General features: G+C 44.6%; 1 protein-coding gene across 2 annotated transcripts in view; it reads right to left on the bottom strand.

Moving 5' to 3' along the window:
* Window positions 1–14,306, bottom strand: part of LOC147019637 (membrane-associated guanylate kinase, WW and PDZ domain-containing protein 2-like) — a 78,728-nt gene that overhangs the window by 47,403 nt on the left and 17,019 nt on the right. Inside the window, exons 4-5 of one of the 2 annotated variants that reach the window (XM_085894197.1) lie at window positions 3,161–3,276; window positions 2,659–2,944 (exon numbers count right to left, since the gene is read on the bottom strand). The exons of the other annotated variant lie outside the window; for it this stretch is intronic. Of the exons in view, the coding sequence (XP_085750323.1) occupies window positions 3,239–3,276 (38 nt within the window). The 3' untranslated portion in view covers window positions 2,659–2,944; window positions 3,161–3,238. Of the gene's footprint in view, window positions 1–2,658; window positions 2,945–3,160; window positions 3,277–14,306 lie in introns of those variants that run through there. 2 annotated transcript variants of the gene reach the window in all.

Genomic DNA, 14,306 nt, shown 5'->3' with positions numbered 1-14,306 from the left:
CCTTCCCCTCCTTCCTCCCACCTCACCCCTTCCCATCCCTCCCTGATTAGTGGAGGTTGGCTTTGGGCTTCTCACTCTCTGGGGACATGGGCAGTGCAAAAATGCAAGTTTCTCCACAGCCGACTTGTAATACTCTCTGCCACCACCACCGGGTGGTGCTACACGATACACATTTACATGGAGAATTTTTGTCGATCCTCTCTCCTGAACCACCCGCAACTTTAGATGAAACCAAGTAGCCCGTGTTCACCATGAGGTTCAACTTGGTTCATGTGCCAAGTTTGGTGGCAATTGGCCAAGTAGTTTTGGTACTTCACACAGCCAAACAGAAAAATGACATTTATTTATTTATTAGATACTATGTATTTTGCGCACACACACACACACACACACACACACACACACACACACACACACACACACACACACACACACACACACACACACACACACACACACACACACAGTTTCAATAAAATATTCAGGCATTAATATTTTGGAAAATGAAAGAAATAGCAGAGAGAGGCACAATATTGAGTGTTACGAATAACTAACAGATGGTATTAGCATGTGATGGAACGGTTTAACGTCAACAGTCAGCTGTTACCCACAAGCAAGTATCGTACGACAAGAAAGTATAGTTTGAGATATAAAGATCTGCATACATTTTCAAGTAAGACTCCATCCCAAGTAATATATCCATAAACATAAATTGTGCCATCACACCAAGTATTAGTTGTGTATATATTGTTGCGGTTTGGAAATTCACAAAATACCATTCAGGTTCCCCGAAGATCAGTTATTTCAATAAGTAAGTGTTTCAGGTTAGGATTCCCCCACCAATATGTAAAGGGAATTTATTTGTATGCCGGGCTGTGAATCTTGAGGTGGCGTTATTCTATTTCTATCTTTTATTTTAAAACATCAACAAACTCTATGAAAACGCCATCTCCTCAACAACGCCATCATCTCCGCAACAACGCCATCTCCACAACACTTCCATCTCCTCGACAACACCATCACGTCCTCCTCAACGACGACCGCAAAGTGCCGTTGGTTGCGGACACGCTGCGCGGCAGTAAAGGCCACATTCCACCGACCATGTGTGCAAACGGCCGCGGAGCGGCTAATCATCAAAAGATCAAAAGGTCTACCCCGAAAGCACCCTGTGACGTCAAACTTGGGGTTTCCCGCGAGGCTCACCAGGGGTGAAAGGTCGTAGGCGAAAAGTGGGAGGAGCCTGCCCTCGGGTTGAAAGATCAAGGAACGGCTCGCCTCTGGCCGATATAAGGGCAGAACTCGAGGAGATTCGAGTCGTGAGTCGGGGCTGGTGGGAGCTGGAAAGACGGAGCTTGGAGTCGTCGGAGCCAGCGGCAGCATCGGAGCTTGGAGTGGTCAGAGCCAGCGGCGGAGCTTGGGGGTCAGACGGCTTGGTGGTCAGGGCAGCCGGCCCTGAGACGGTCGGGCAACGCTGAGGAGTGAACGGGTTCTAAAAGGCATCAACTCCAAAAGAGCAAAAGACCCGTTCGCTCCTACGGATGCGTCGCCGGCTAGGCCCGACCAAGCAGGCCGCGGTGAAGGCCAGACAAGAGGGGACCGAGCAAGCCGCTCGGCAAGCCGCCCAAGCGACATGCGCGTTTGAGATTCGGCGATTGACCCTGTACCACGCGGACAGGATATTGACAAGTTAATGGTGCGTTAAGGCACCCGTAGCGGGTTTTCGGGGTTATCCAGAAGGCTACGACTGAATTCCGGTTTTCGGCGGGCGCGCGACTGTGTTTGGGCTGAAGCGGTCGTGCGCGACGGTCGGAACCGACGTAATTCATAACAATATATACAATCAAGCAGGACTGTCTGTCTGTCTGTCTGTCCCCAAACTACTCCCTCAGTTTTGGGGCTAGACACGACAAACTTTCTGTGGAGCATTTTGGGATCCAGCAGGTGGCCTGAGGTAGGAGAGAGGGTTTCATAAATTTCTGAAAACGCTTTTTTTTAAAGATTTCGGGCTCCCACCCGTTCGTAAGCATGGGTACCTCACTAGTTTACACATACAAATAAAAACTTCTCTATTTGAAACACCAAACTTAGAAAGAATCTTAAGCTTTTAAAAACAAAAGCAAGGTGACAGCATTCATGTAGTTTTGTTTCTCACTTCATGTGTTCTCAGAACAGCTACGGGGAGGGATTTTACCAATTCTTACCTGTATTCTTCATTTAGACTTTGAAAAGGGCAAAGGCTGCAATTTTTTAACAAGGAGGTATTTTCGCTTTGACAACCTGAGCAGTATGATTCCTAACAAAGTGAAGCTCTGCATTTCTCAAAGCACAAACTTCCATGCAGGAGCCTTATAGCATGCATGCAAGTTTACATGGAACCGAGCTCGTGTCCCATGGAGAATAATACATTACAAACCAACCCTCTTACTTACAACCGAACATCGTGTAACGCTGGGGAGTGTGTCAAAGTGAAAGGTTAAACAAGACTTTACAAGAGAGCCTTGACCAGTCAATTTAGTCCACTGCAAGACAAAAGTCTCCCTCAATATGGCCCACTACATTCTAGTCAATGTCATTTGATGCCATTGTTAATATTGAGAGAAGAAAAGAAAAGACTTCGAGCATTTTCATCTCAGAAAAGCCAGGGCAGTTTGACAAAGCCAAAAATCTGCAAAATACATTGTGTTGAGCATCCCAAGCTCAGGCCTATAGAGTTGCAAACACCAGAGCAATTGACCTTTGAGGTCCGAACAAGCTCGGGGATCAGAAATTGAGATGCCGCTGCCAGTGGAGGAGACTGTGGATAGACTGAAGCTGATGTTAGTCTAGCAGCTGGGGGGTCCCCAGAGGTGGCTTACACTGCTGCACAAAAATCCTCCTCATCTTCCTCCTCCACCATGTGCACGGTCTTCTACCCTCCGTTACCTTGCGCTTCCATGAGGCGATACTTTGTATGCAAAAAGACAAACACCACAAAAGAAAGAGGCACAACTGCTAACCAAAAGCAACAAAAAACAAGTTCGTTAACATACAGCTCCAAAAGCAAAAAAGTCCAAAACTCTCGATAGATGCCGAATGACAAGATGATATGGAATTGCATTTTATCGGCTCTCAATTCATCTGACAAACTACATCTTTATCAAAGAAGTACATCAAATATTACCGGGGCCTGCAGTGCTGTGGCCAGCCGATGGATGCATCCATGCGTGATAATGTTCAATTGAGGGGATGCAAGCGGATATCAGCAAGGCATACGAAGCGCGATCGTCCAGTATGCATCTGGGAGACCCAATTCATTATTAATGAAACGGAAGCTTTGAAGGTAGTCAGTAAGAATGGTCGACAGCTGGCATTAAAAAGGGACGAAGTGTGTGGAGCTAATTATTACAACAGATGGATATTTATTTATTTATTTATTTAAACTCACCATCACAACTTCCCATTAGTATAATATTATCGTTAAACTTTCACATTCTACATGATTGTTTAGTTTTTGTTTCATGCAAAATGAGAGAAGAGTTTAGGCAAGAAACAGTCAAATCATTTGGACTCAACAGATATGCTCCAATGACCCTAAACAGTCCCAGGAGAGAGAAGAAAAAAAAACAAAAAAAAAGCCCAAAGCATAACACCCATCCTGTCCAGCTGTCATTCCAGGTTTCCTCAACCCCCCACCCCAACACCCCATTCAAACCCCAATCCATAATACAAATCCCACTGCCCCAATCCAAATAATACAAAGGCTGCCGATGCAGTAGTTATACATGGTAATACTGCACAGCGATCTTGGCAATCACAAAGCCAAAAGCACGGTATGAAATAAACAAGCCAGACAATGCCTCTGTCCAAGCAACTTCATGAGTAACATAGCGAGTAGAATTGCGTACAAGCTTAAAAATCCAAGGCCACGAAAGTTCAAGTGCAAATGGGCTTGGGTTCAAAAGGTTCAAAAGGTTCAAAAATCAGAGCATTTATTGGCATGTACAGACGTCCATCGAATGGCCACAAACAGAGCTGAAAGAGACACCGTGTCCTGGTTCTTTGAGTGCTGAAACGAGCCTTGCACTTTCTTAGAAAGCCAACACACATTCCACACCGATGGATACCAGGCAGCAGAGCCAAGGTGGTAGGAACCAAGCGGAAATGCCGTGGATAATCACCAAGCTGAGGCTTACACGGCAACTGTATCATCTGTAAGACGACGCGTGCCCACATGGCAGTAAGTAATGCAGTCTGCAAGCTCAATCCAGGACCGTAAGGAAATCGGTAACCCCGTCCATGCACAACTCTTGCCAGCACAAATGCCTGCATGTATGTACTGCTGCATTGTGCCCCTGATGAATTCTGGTCTCTGCAAATGTCACGTTTGCACACGACTCCCGCAGCATCGCCATCAAGAATCGTTGCATTCAAACCCACATCAAGAGCAAAATGTTGCATATATAGGAGTAATGGAAACAATTATGGAACTAGAGGAAAACAAATGGGGATAAAACACGTACAACACGTGATAGAATCCCCTCTTGTGTGTTAAAATGGAATGCTACATAGTACAGTCATGTGCTGATACAGTACACTACGAATTGGTTATCATGGGGACAATCAGAAATTGGCACAACTGCAGGACTAAAAAAAAAAAAGCATAGGTGGGAATGTCATTGTAGTTTGGTGAACACTACGTCTCCTGGGAAGGGAATATCACATGATAAGCATGTAGGTTAATCAAGGCTACTCCATACAGCAGATAGCAGCCTGACCATGTTTCAGCAAGAGCTGTATGCAAACACTCCGAGGTGGATACACGAAACCAGGACTATTGACCAAAAAAAAAAAAAAAAAAAAAAAAAAAGCATGAAGAAGCAAGTCTAAACTCTCCAAAAAGTTATCGACGTGATAGGAGGCGATCCAATGTAGATCTTGAGAATGACATTGCTGAACATACGGCTGTTAACGACTCTTCAAGAACAGCAAGGTACACATTAGGTGAAAAGTGATCTCGATGGATGTATAGCAACCCGAAAACCTTTGCCGAGAGGCAACCAAATGAAAAAGCTGAAAGGACAATGGATTTTCTTTTTTTTTGGCAATCATTAAAATCCAAATTTTACATGCAGGTTCAACATGGGGGGTGAACATTTGAGACTGCACCACTCCAAGGGAATACATACAATAGTTCTCAATAAAATTGTTTAGTTCTCAATAGAACCTCTAATCTCATATCGAATCTCCCATCTATTTCTACAAATTGGCTCTCCAGTTTTTCGAGGCAGAGTGCGAACATTAGATAATGGCAGTCCACGCGTAAAACGGTGATATTTGGTGCATACGAGAGATAATCATTTTTAATACAACTCCCAACATCCCCAAATGCAATTTGTTTTCTCAGATGATCGATGGCCTGTTGTGGTCAATGATACCATTGCTATAAATGTAACATTCATGCCAAAAGACACAAGAAGTAAATTTCTCAACAGCTTCAATGATGTCTAGGAAAGGACATCACCGCAAACTCTTCACCATAACACCACCCCCTCCCTCCCTCACATCTGTTCACCACTTCAAGTCGTTTTCCCAACTTACACCGTCGTATAGCCATTTCTATATGGAAAAATCGGTGCTCTATCCTTTTAAATGCTGAGCGTCAAGCAACGAAGCAGCACGTATCATTTTTAAAGTCTTTGGCATGACTCAGGCAGGATTTGAACCACCGACCTGCCAGACTCAGAGCAGATGCTCAAACCATTACACAATGGTTTGAGCATCTTGTATAAAAATTGAGATTTTAAAAATGTACTGTACATGTAATTGGCCTGCCTTCAAGAGTTCAACCAGGACTGACTGGTGGACCACATGGTAATTCCATGGAGATCTTTGTTGTTCTGTTGCTGAAGAAAATTTAGATCTTGATGCATTAGTCTTTAAGATTGCGCAGTTTGGAAAATGCAAGTCATAGATCAACGAGATGTCAGTCGGACTGAAATTTAGATCTCGATGCATTAGTCTTTAAGATTGCGCAGTTTGGAAAATGCAAGTCATAGATCAACGAGATGTCAGTCGGACTGAATGCTTCATATCATTTTGTCAAAGCTCTTCTAAAATGAACCGAAACCAATGAAAATCATTTTGTTTTAGTAAAAAAAATTGTTCCCTTTCAACCAAAACTCGATTTCAGTTCACAGAACGACAAGTGTGCTCAATCCCATCAAATCATCTGGATTATAAAGATACATACTCATATTTTGGAAAACGGTTGTCAGCATTACAGCAACATAAAATATTGTTGCGGTTCTGCAAAACTGCATGACTAAGGCAATGGCACCCAACATACAGTGATCCCCAGGCAGTTATTAACCTCTGCCATCTTCGAAGATGAATGAAGGTTACTGTTTTCACCTGTTTGTTTGTTTGTTTGTGAACAGTATTACGGAAAAACTCCGACGGATTTCGACGAAACTTGGTGGGGGGGGGAGGTAGGTATGATCCAAGGATCATGCCATTAAATTTTGGACTTGGTCCGAAATCCAATATGTACGCTATGGCGGCCATTTTGAAAAAAAATATTTGAATTTTTTTTCTGCAATTCTGCATGTTTTAAGTGATTTCCAACCCTCCCCCCAAAAAAAAAAATTGGTAGACAAAAAAAAAAAATTTTTGCAACAAAATTACGATTTCTTTTTTTTTTGCATTTATACATGTTTTAAGTGATTTCTAACCCCCCCCCCAAAAAAAAAAAAAGTTGGAGAAAAGAACTATAACTCTGTCAGCACTGTTGACATCATATTTAATGAATAAGATACAAGGTTCACTTGAGTGACCCAGCAGTATTGGCGGCGGAGGTTTTGCACTTTCCCGAGTGCTCCCCCTCTAGTTAACCTCCACCATCGAAGATGGACAGAGGTTACTGTTTTCACCCCTTTGTTTGTTTGTTTGTTTGTGAACAGTATTACGGAAAAACTCCGACGGATTTCGACGAAACTTGGTGGGGGGATTAGGTATGGTCTAATGATCATGCCATTAGATTTTGGACTTGATCCAAAGTCCAATGTGGCCACCATTTTGAAAAAATATTTGAATTTTTGTTTTTGCATTTCTACATGTTTGAAGTGATTTCCAACCCCCCCCCCCAAAAAAAAAATTTAGAGAAAAAAGAAAACAAAATTTTGCAACTTTTTTTTCAACAAAATAGATTATTATTTTTTTTTTTTTGCATTTCGACATGTTATAAGTGATTTCCAACAAAAAACATGCCAAAATTATAATTGCGGCTGATTTTGGAACTTCAGGTGGATATACCCACGTAAAATAAATTTCTGTCTCAAGGAATCTAGTTATGACGAATGAATTGAGTATGTAAAAGTTAAAAGTAAAAGGGAAAGTTGCAAACTATAACTCTGTGAGCACTGTTGACATCAAATTGAATGAATAGGATATCAGGTTCACTTGAGTGACCTAGCAGTATTGGCAGCGGAGGTTTTGCATTCTACCGAGTGCTCCCCCTCTAGTTTCATTTGTATTCGTGTAGTTAGCCCTTCCCTCATGTCAAGTGGGTAAACGGGATGAATTGCATTGCGTGGGATTCGTAGTTAAGGTCTAATATCTCTGATCCGTACTCTGACTTCTACTCTAACCCTTTCCTTTTAGCCATAATACACACCAAGCATGCAAGGACACATGCCATTCAATGGATAATTTTTAATAGGCTCACCACGATACCTCCCGTGGCTCAGATCGCCTTCCTCGTTGCAAACAAGACAACCTTCGTCAGGAATTTACGCGCCATTTTCCATTCAAATCTGCACGCCAATTCCCAACCGGCATCTCACCTTACTCCTCCCCTCACTTCACCTCACCAAACCTCACCATGTTAACTGCAGACGCCTCCTGCATCACTACAATTTGCCACTCCATTTCAACCACCACGTGGCCTCGGCCATTGTTCTTGGCGCTGCGCAATGCTCAACCATGCTACAAATGCTATATTCTCCACCGCATCTCACCAGGAAGGTCCCGGGTGAGCATCCAGAATTATCACAGCCCTCATCCAGTCATCAGACCATGGCAAGACCATAAGCAACGAGTAGGGGTTGCAGGAAGGGTGATCCAGGGATTGCCACGGGTCCCGGCAAATAAATAAGGATGATATAACGCGCCATATCACGAGGTGGGAACGCTCAGGCGGAGCGTCCCAAGGGGGTACACGCTTACATTATACAGATCTTTACACGGTGAGGTTAGGGATCTTCCTTCTCACACATCAATTTTTCTCTCCATACACCTCTCTATCCCGTCTACTGTGGACGCACAAAGAAGAACGCATTACTGATAATCACATTTTCCTCTTGTACAACACCACACCCCCTCACGTCACATACATCGCACCTTGCACTCCCACATTGTAGACACCAGTGTCTTTCCCACATACCCCTCCGAAAAGCATCCTGGGCCGCGTTGGTCAGCCGACCGTGCCAGGTATTTTGAGGGCACTTACCACACCTTTTTCTCTCTTTCTAGAATATCTAACGTGTGTGTGTGTGTGTGTGTGTGTGTGTGTGTGTGTGTGTGTGTGTGTGTGTGTGTGTGTGTGTGTGTGTGTGTGTGTGTGTGTGTGTGTGTGTGTGTGTGTGTGTGTGTGTGTGTGTATATGTGTGTATGTGTGTCTTAGAATAAGTGAGATTGTCGAAGGTAGTCAGGATAATCCTGCTGTGTGTCCACTTTTGTAAGTTGTTGTCCTTTTCTGCACCCTACAAATTCCTTGCTATCCCCTGCTGTGCATAAAATAAAACCACATTCACTCTGCCACATACCTTTCCTCACCTCTGAATTAAATGAATGTTGCATAGAAATGTTCCAGCTCATTTTCAAGTTTTCTTTCATTGGTTCAGCATGGCCCGTACCGTAATTTAGCTGTGACGTTATTCGCCAATGATCTGTTTCCTATCTGGTACATGCTTGGCAGTTCCACTCGGCTGCATCTGATCTGGTAAGGTGATTCGGTTTAAGCAAGTGCGTACCGAGGGCATGTTCCCCGGTAAGATCACGTGACCTTTAGGTAAGCAGACGGAGGACCCTAAGTCACATGGTCAAGTTATTGGCGTTTGTGGTCAATTAGTGACCAGCCGCGTTACGAAGTTACTCGTGATGAGGATTCAACAATAGGGGAAGCAGAGAGTTCTTATTGTTGCAGGAAGTGTGAGGAAATCGCCCACTTAAGGATGGTTATGACTCGGTTGAAGGAACGCATCGATATTTTGCAGCAAGTAGAACAATGTGAGAAATTTGAAGTTGAAAGTCGGTTACGGTTGTGGAGTAAGGTTGCTGAAGATATTGGAAGTGGTGACAGTGCAACGGGGGCGGGAGAGGGGGTCGAGGAGTTGTGGTCGGGAGAGGGGGTCGAGGAGTTGTGGTCGGGAGAGGGGGTCGAGGAGTTGTGGTCGGGAGAGGGGGTCGAGGAGTTGTGGTCGGGAGAGGGGGTCGAGGAGTTGTGGGCGGGAGAGGGGGTCGAGGAGTTGTGGTCGGGAGAGGGGGTCGAGGAGTTGTGGTCGGGAGAGGGGTCGAGGAGTTGTGGTCGGGAGAGGGGGTCGAGGAGTTGTGGTCGGGAGAGGGGGTCGAGGAGTTGTGGTCGGGAGAGGGGTCGAGGAGTTGTGGTCGGGAGAGGGGGTCGAGGAGTTGTGGTCGGGAGAGGGGGTCGAGGAGTTGTGGTCGGGAGAGGGGGTCGAGGAGTTGTGGTCGGGAGAGGGGGTCGAGGAGTTGTGGTCGGGAGAGGGGGTCGAGGAGTTGTGGTCGGGAGAGGGGGTCGAGGAGTTGTGGTCGGGAGAGGGGGTCGAGGAGTTGTGGTCGGGAGAGGGGTCGAGGAGTTGTGGTCGGGAGAGGGGGTCGAGGAGTTGTGGTCGGGAGAGGGGGTCGAGGAGTTGTGGTCGGGAGAGGGGGGGGGGTCGAGGAGTTGTGGTCGGGAGAGGGGGGGTCGAGGAGTTATGGTCGGGAGTGGGGGCTGAGGAGTTGTGGTTGAGGATTTGTGGTTGGGAGTGGGGGATGAAGAGAGGGGGTTGAGGAGTTGTGGTTTGGGGAGGAGGTTGAGGACGTAGGGTTTGCGAGTGGGTGTTGATGACGTGGATTGAGGACTTCAAGTCACATTTTACATTGCACGTTTTGTCATGGATAATTGTCATCCGTGGGTCCCTGCTCGTCAACCACGACACAAACTATTGTTTGGGTAATACTACCAGGGCTGACAAGTGGGACAATCATACTCCAGGAAGAAGGCCTCCCTCAACATGGTTAATTCTGCTCTATTTCATTAAATTTATACTATTCTACTCCAATTAACATTAATTTCATTTCTCCATCTTATTTTTTGGTCAACCATCTTCTTCTAGGGCTTTCTCAACATTGACAGTTTGCCATTCATACTGTCCACCGGTTGACTGTTCTTGCGACATTGTCTCGCCCAGTTCCATTTCAGTTATATTTTTTTATTGTGACCAGTGTTGAGCAATTTTATTTTGTCTGATATTAGTTCCTCTTCTAGGGCCATTTGCTTACACCAAGACAGCAACTTTCTATGGCTCTTTGCATGGTGCTCAAGTTTTCTCAATCTTTCGTTAGAGACCATATTATTGCTGGGAGGACATACAGTGAGCAAACGTTCATTTGCAGATATAATGACAGTTTGTTTGCTTCTTCATGCTCTTTTTTTTTTGGTCAACAGTCCTGGTTTCATGTATCCACCTCGGAGTGTTTGCATACAGCTCTTGCTGAAACATGGTCAGGCTGCTATCTGCTGTATGGAGTAGCCTTGATTAACCTACATGCTTATCATGTGATATTCCCTTCCCAGGAGACGTAGTGTTCACCACACTACAATGACATTCCCACCTAACAGCTTACTTTTCATGACATTTGAATTTTTTTTTTATTGCTTCCCATCCTGCTCCAGTATGTCTCCACAAGGCACAAATTGCTGGAAAAAGACCCATACTTTGCAAACTATGTAATACAATTTGCACGCATGCATAAGAAAGAACAGCTACTCTAGCATCACTCCTCCAAAAAAGCACTACACGATTCAGTGTTTCCTGGCAGAACTGCACAAGATTGAAGTATGTAATCAGATGCAATTCCCTCGGGGATAAAATCCAATACATACCAGGTGAGCACGCAAGATATGGGGTTATGTTAGCACACCAATCATTAACATATGGCACAATATCAAAAGATAAACAACGTTCAGGAAAAAACTTAATTTCATTTGCGTCAAAACAACGTGCACAAAGTACAGAAGACATTTCAATATCAGAATGTTTAACATACTTTCTATTTTATGCATTGTGTATGTACACACACACACACACAATACCTTACTATTAATTTGCAATTGGTGACAAGCTTTGACACAAATACAAATTTTTATTACATATCCTCGGCATCAAAAAGCGACATTGTTGTGGGCCAGGATTCGGCGGCGATAAACGACCACCAGGGGGAGCAGTAGGGTCGTCTCCACCGAACACCCCGGAATTTAGGTCGTGACTCTCGGATAAGTCCGAAAGGTCATGGGTCCCTTAGCGGACCGTGGTCGCCAATATTTTGATGGTGTGGGGTAGGGTTAATTGCCCAATTTCAATATACCTAAGTACCCACGTCGTCAAATTCCTGGGGAAGTCACACCCTCGACAGACTCTGTCAAACCGGGTCGCTCTAGCGACCTCGGTCCGGTGTAACTGAGCGGATTTACCAAAGTCCGTTGGTCCAAATGACAACTGACAGCACACGGCCTCCCCAATTCCCAATACGCACCGTGCGACCTAAATACCTAAATGCGCTGCGCGCACCGTCACATCAACCAAGTTCACCTCATCGCTTTTGGACCTCTGGCTACGCCCTTGACGAGGCGAACACTTCATCTGGCTGGGGCAGAGCCGGCCCTCAGGTCATGAGCCTCCTGATTGGACAGGGCATCTCGGAGGCCCGCCCCCCGAAGAGGCTCTGTAGTAGCTTTTGGCATGCTGGCCTCCCATTGGCTGGAACGCCTTGGCCCTGCTCGCCCTTCGCCCATTGGCTGGAGGAAATGCTCCATGCCCTTCCTCCGAGCGGAGCCTCGATCTGAAGTGATGGAGGCTCCGCTCACGCCTTCAGCCAAAAACACGTGGGCAATGGAGTCGGTGGTTTGAAGAAGTGAAGGGGATTTGTTGTAAAAAACGAACTGTAAAGAAACTTCGCAGCGCACACTTGTAATTCCCGTTAGACATAGGGGATGGGAGCCTAACTATAACAAATACTTATCGACATAACTGAATGCGGGGACTGCTATCTGTGTGCAAACAGCTTCCAGATTCGTAACAATATATCAAACAAACAGTTTCAAATGGAGCACCTCGCCACTATTAGAGCATTTAAATCACATCAAATGTGGCAATAAATGTGCATTGTTGCTCCCAGCTTGCCAGATCGATGACAGAAGACACCATTTGCATTTTCCCCGTGTGAGCAGAAGAGAATAAGTTGGAGTGGATGAAGGCTATGTTTTGTCAGGAATGTGTGAAGGGGTCGAGGGGAATGGGAGCAGGGGTTGCCAAGTAGATACATTAAAAGGAGTAGGTTTGCAGGCATGAGCTGCAATGGGTCGTCTACCATATATAAATATATCATGAACTAATCAGTTTATCAGATGGGAATCATTACTGCAGAAACATCCAGAGTTTGACCCCACGTCCTGAAGAGTGCACGACAATCAGTAAAAACACAAATTAAACAAGTAAGCTCATTCAAACAGGTGCCAACTCACAGCTATCCGTGAAGCAAAGCAATTGGAAAGTCCAACCATGCACCATTCATTGTATTGGTACAACCAAGCAATTTAACAGGTTTAAAATTTATTAAAAAGAGTCACGTTTGATTACATCTTCAATGTGGTTTCAAAAGGAATCATGATAAAAAATTCCAATGCCCAGTATTCAAATAATGGGCAAAAGGGCATTTTGAGAAAAGAGGGGGAAAAAAATTATAGGAAGTTTCGAACAAGTCTTGTTAAAAAATTTTTTTTTAACTTAAAACACCATACAAATGAACGATTAAGTTTCAGGGATAATGTTTCAAAATGTCAACTGACAAGTGGATAGAAGAATGTACAAAGAGGAAGTGAGCTGACCTACAGAGGCTGCAATGTTTTAGAATGTGTACACAAACTGATTAAAGAAAGGGAAAGTGCAAATAAGTCGTGCATGTCAAGTAAGGCCAAATTAAGTGCCATTAAGTGCCGGCAATGTCCAAAACAGCTAAAGACAGCTGGCTAGCATTGACATTTTTTTTTTCTACAAGAATGAGGCTCATGAAAGGACTAAGTTAAAATGACAGTTGTGGAGCAGGGCAAAAACTGGCCACGATTAAGGCCCGGTCACACCTTGACGTTTTAGCCAACGTATGCCGATTTTTGAATTTTTTTTCTAAAACGCTGGCACACGTTGAATACGTTCTGGGTAAGTTTTGATAATATTGAGAGCACGCTGAAAAACACTGCCATACGTCGTTGTACGTTGGCTTTAAACGTTGTACTTTTCGGTTGTCCTCAAATTTTTTCATGCTTGAAATTTCACGACGTATGCCGGCGTATGACTCACACGTTCCGCTACGCTGGCCACAAGTTGTATGCACGGTCTGCGATCGTTGACAGACGTCAACACATGCTACTTGTAAGTTAATCATAAGTTGAGACACGCCGAGGTAATGTTTAGCGTACCCGAAACTTATTTCTAACCTATGATTAACGTGTTGTTGGCACGTTACGCGATCGTTGCCACACATCGACAGACGTTACTTTTAAGTTACTCATAGGCTGAAAGACGTCGGTATAATGGATCGTCCTTGCGTCAGCGTCCACGGCCACGGCCAGGACACTTATTTGCAGCATTCTTCAAACTTTTCTTCGGCATGACGAGGATGATCACACTTCGATGTCTAGCTTGGCTATGATTCCAATTGTCCATCGGCAGCATCTATTTAAAATAGTCGAGTTTGAGCGTTTTAACACGTTCAGAAGAAACGCTTCAAATTTCCAAACCCCAGCGTCAAAAAAAAAAACAAAAAAAAAAAACAAAGGCGAGTGACAGCAATTTAAATCGTTCATTGTAAACAATGAAACTAGCTGAGTGGTACCGTTTAAAAGTCGTTGAGTGTAAAAAAAATCCAATTGTTGAGCGCAAGCGTCTACTTTCAATAGTGGAGATGCAGCCATTTAAATCGTTGAGTGGCAGCCTATGAACCTACCCGTGGACACGTGGACGCAAGGACGATCCATCATAACCCACACCCTCCCC

Source organism: Eptatretus burgeri, chromosome 9, assembly GCF_056783735.1.
Source record: "Eptatretus burgeri isolate ZD-2024b chromosome 9, Ebu_testis_v1, whole genome shotgun sequence".
NCBI classification, from domain to species: domain Eukaryota; kingdom Metazoa; phylum Chordata; class Myxini; order Myxiniformes; family Myxinidae; genus Eptatretus; species Eptatretus burgeri.
The sequence above is the reverse complement of the archived record's forward strand: the minus strand, read 5'-3'. Positions and strand labels throughout refer to the sequence as shown.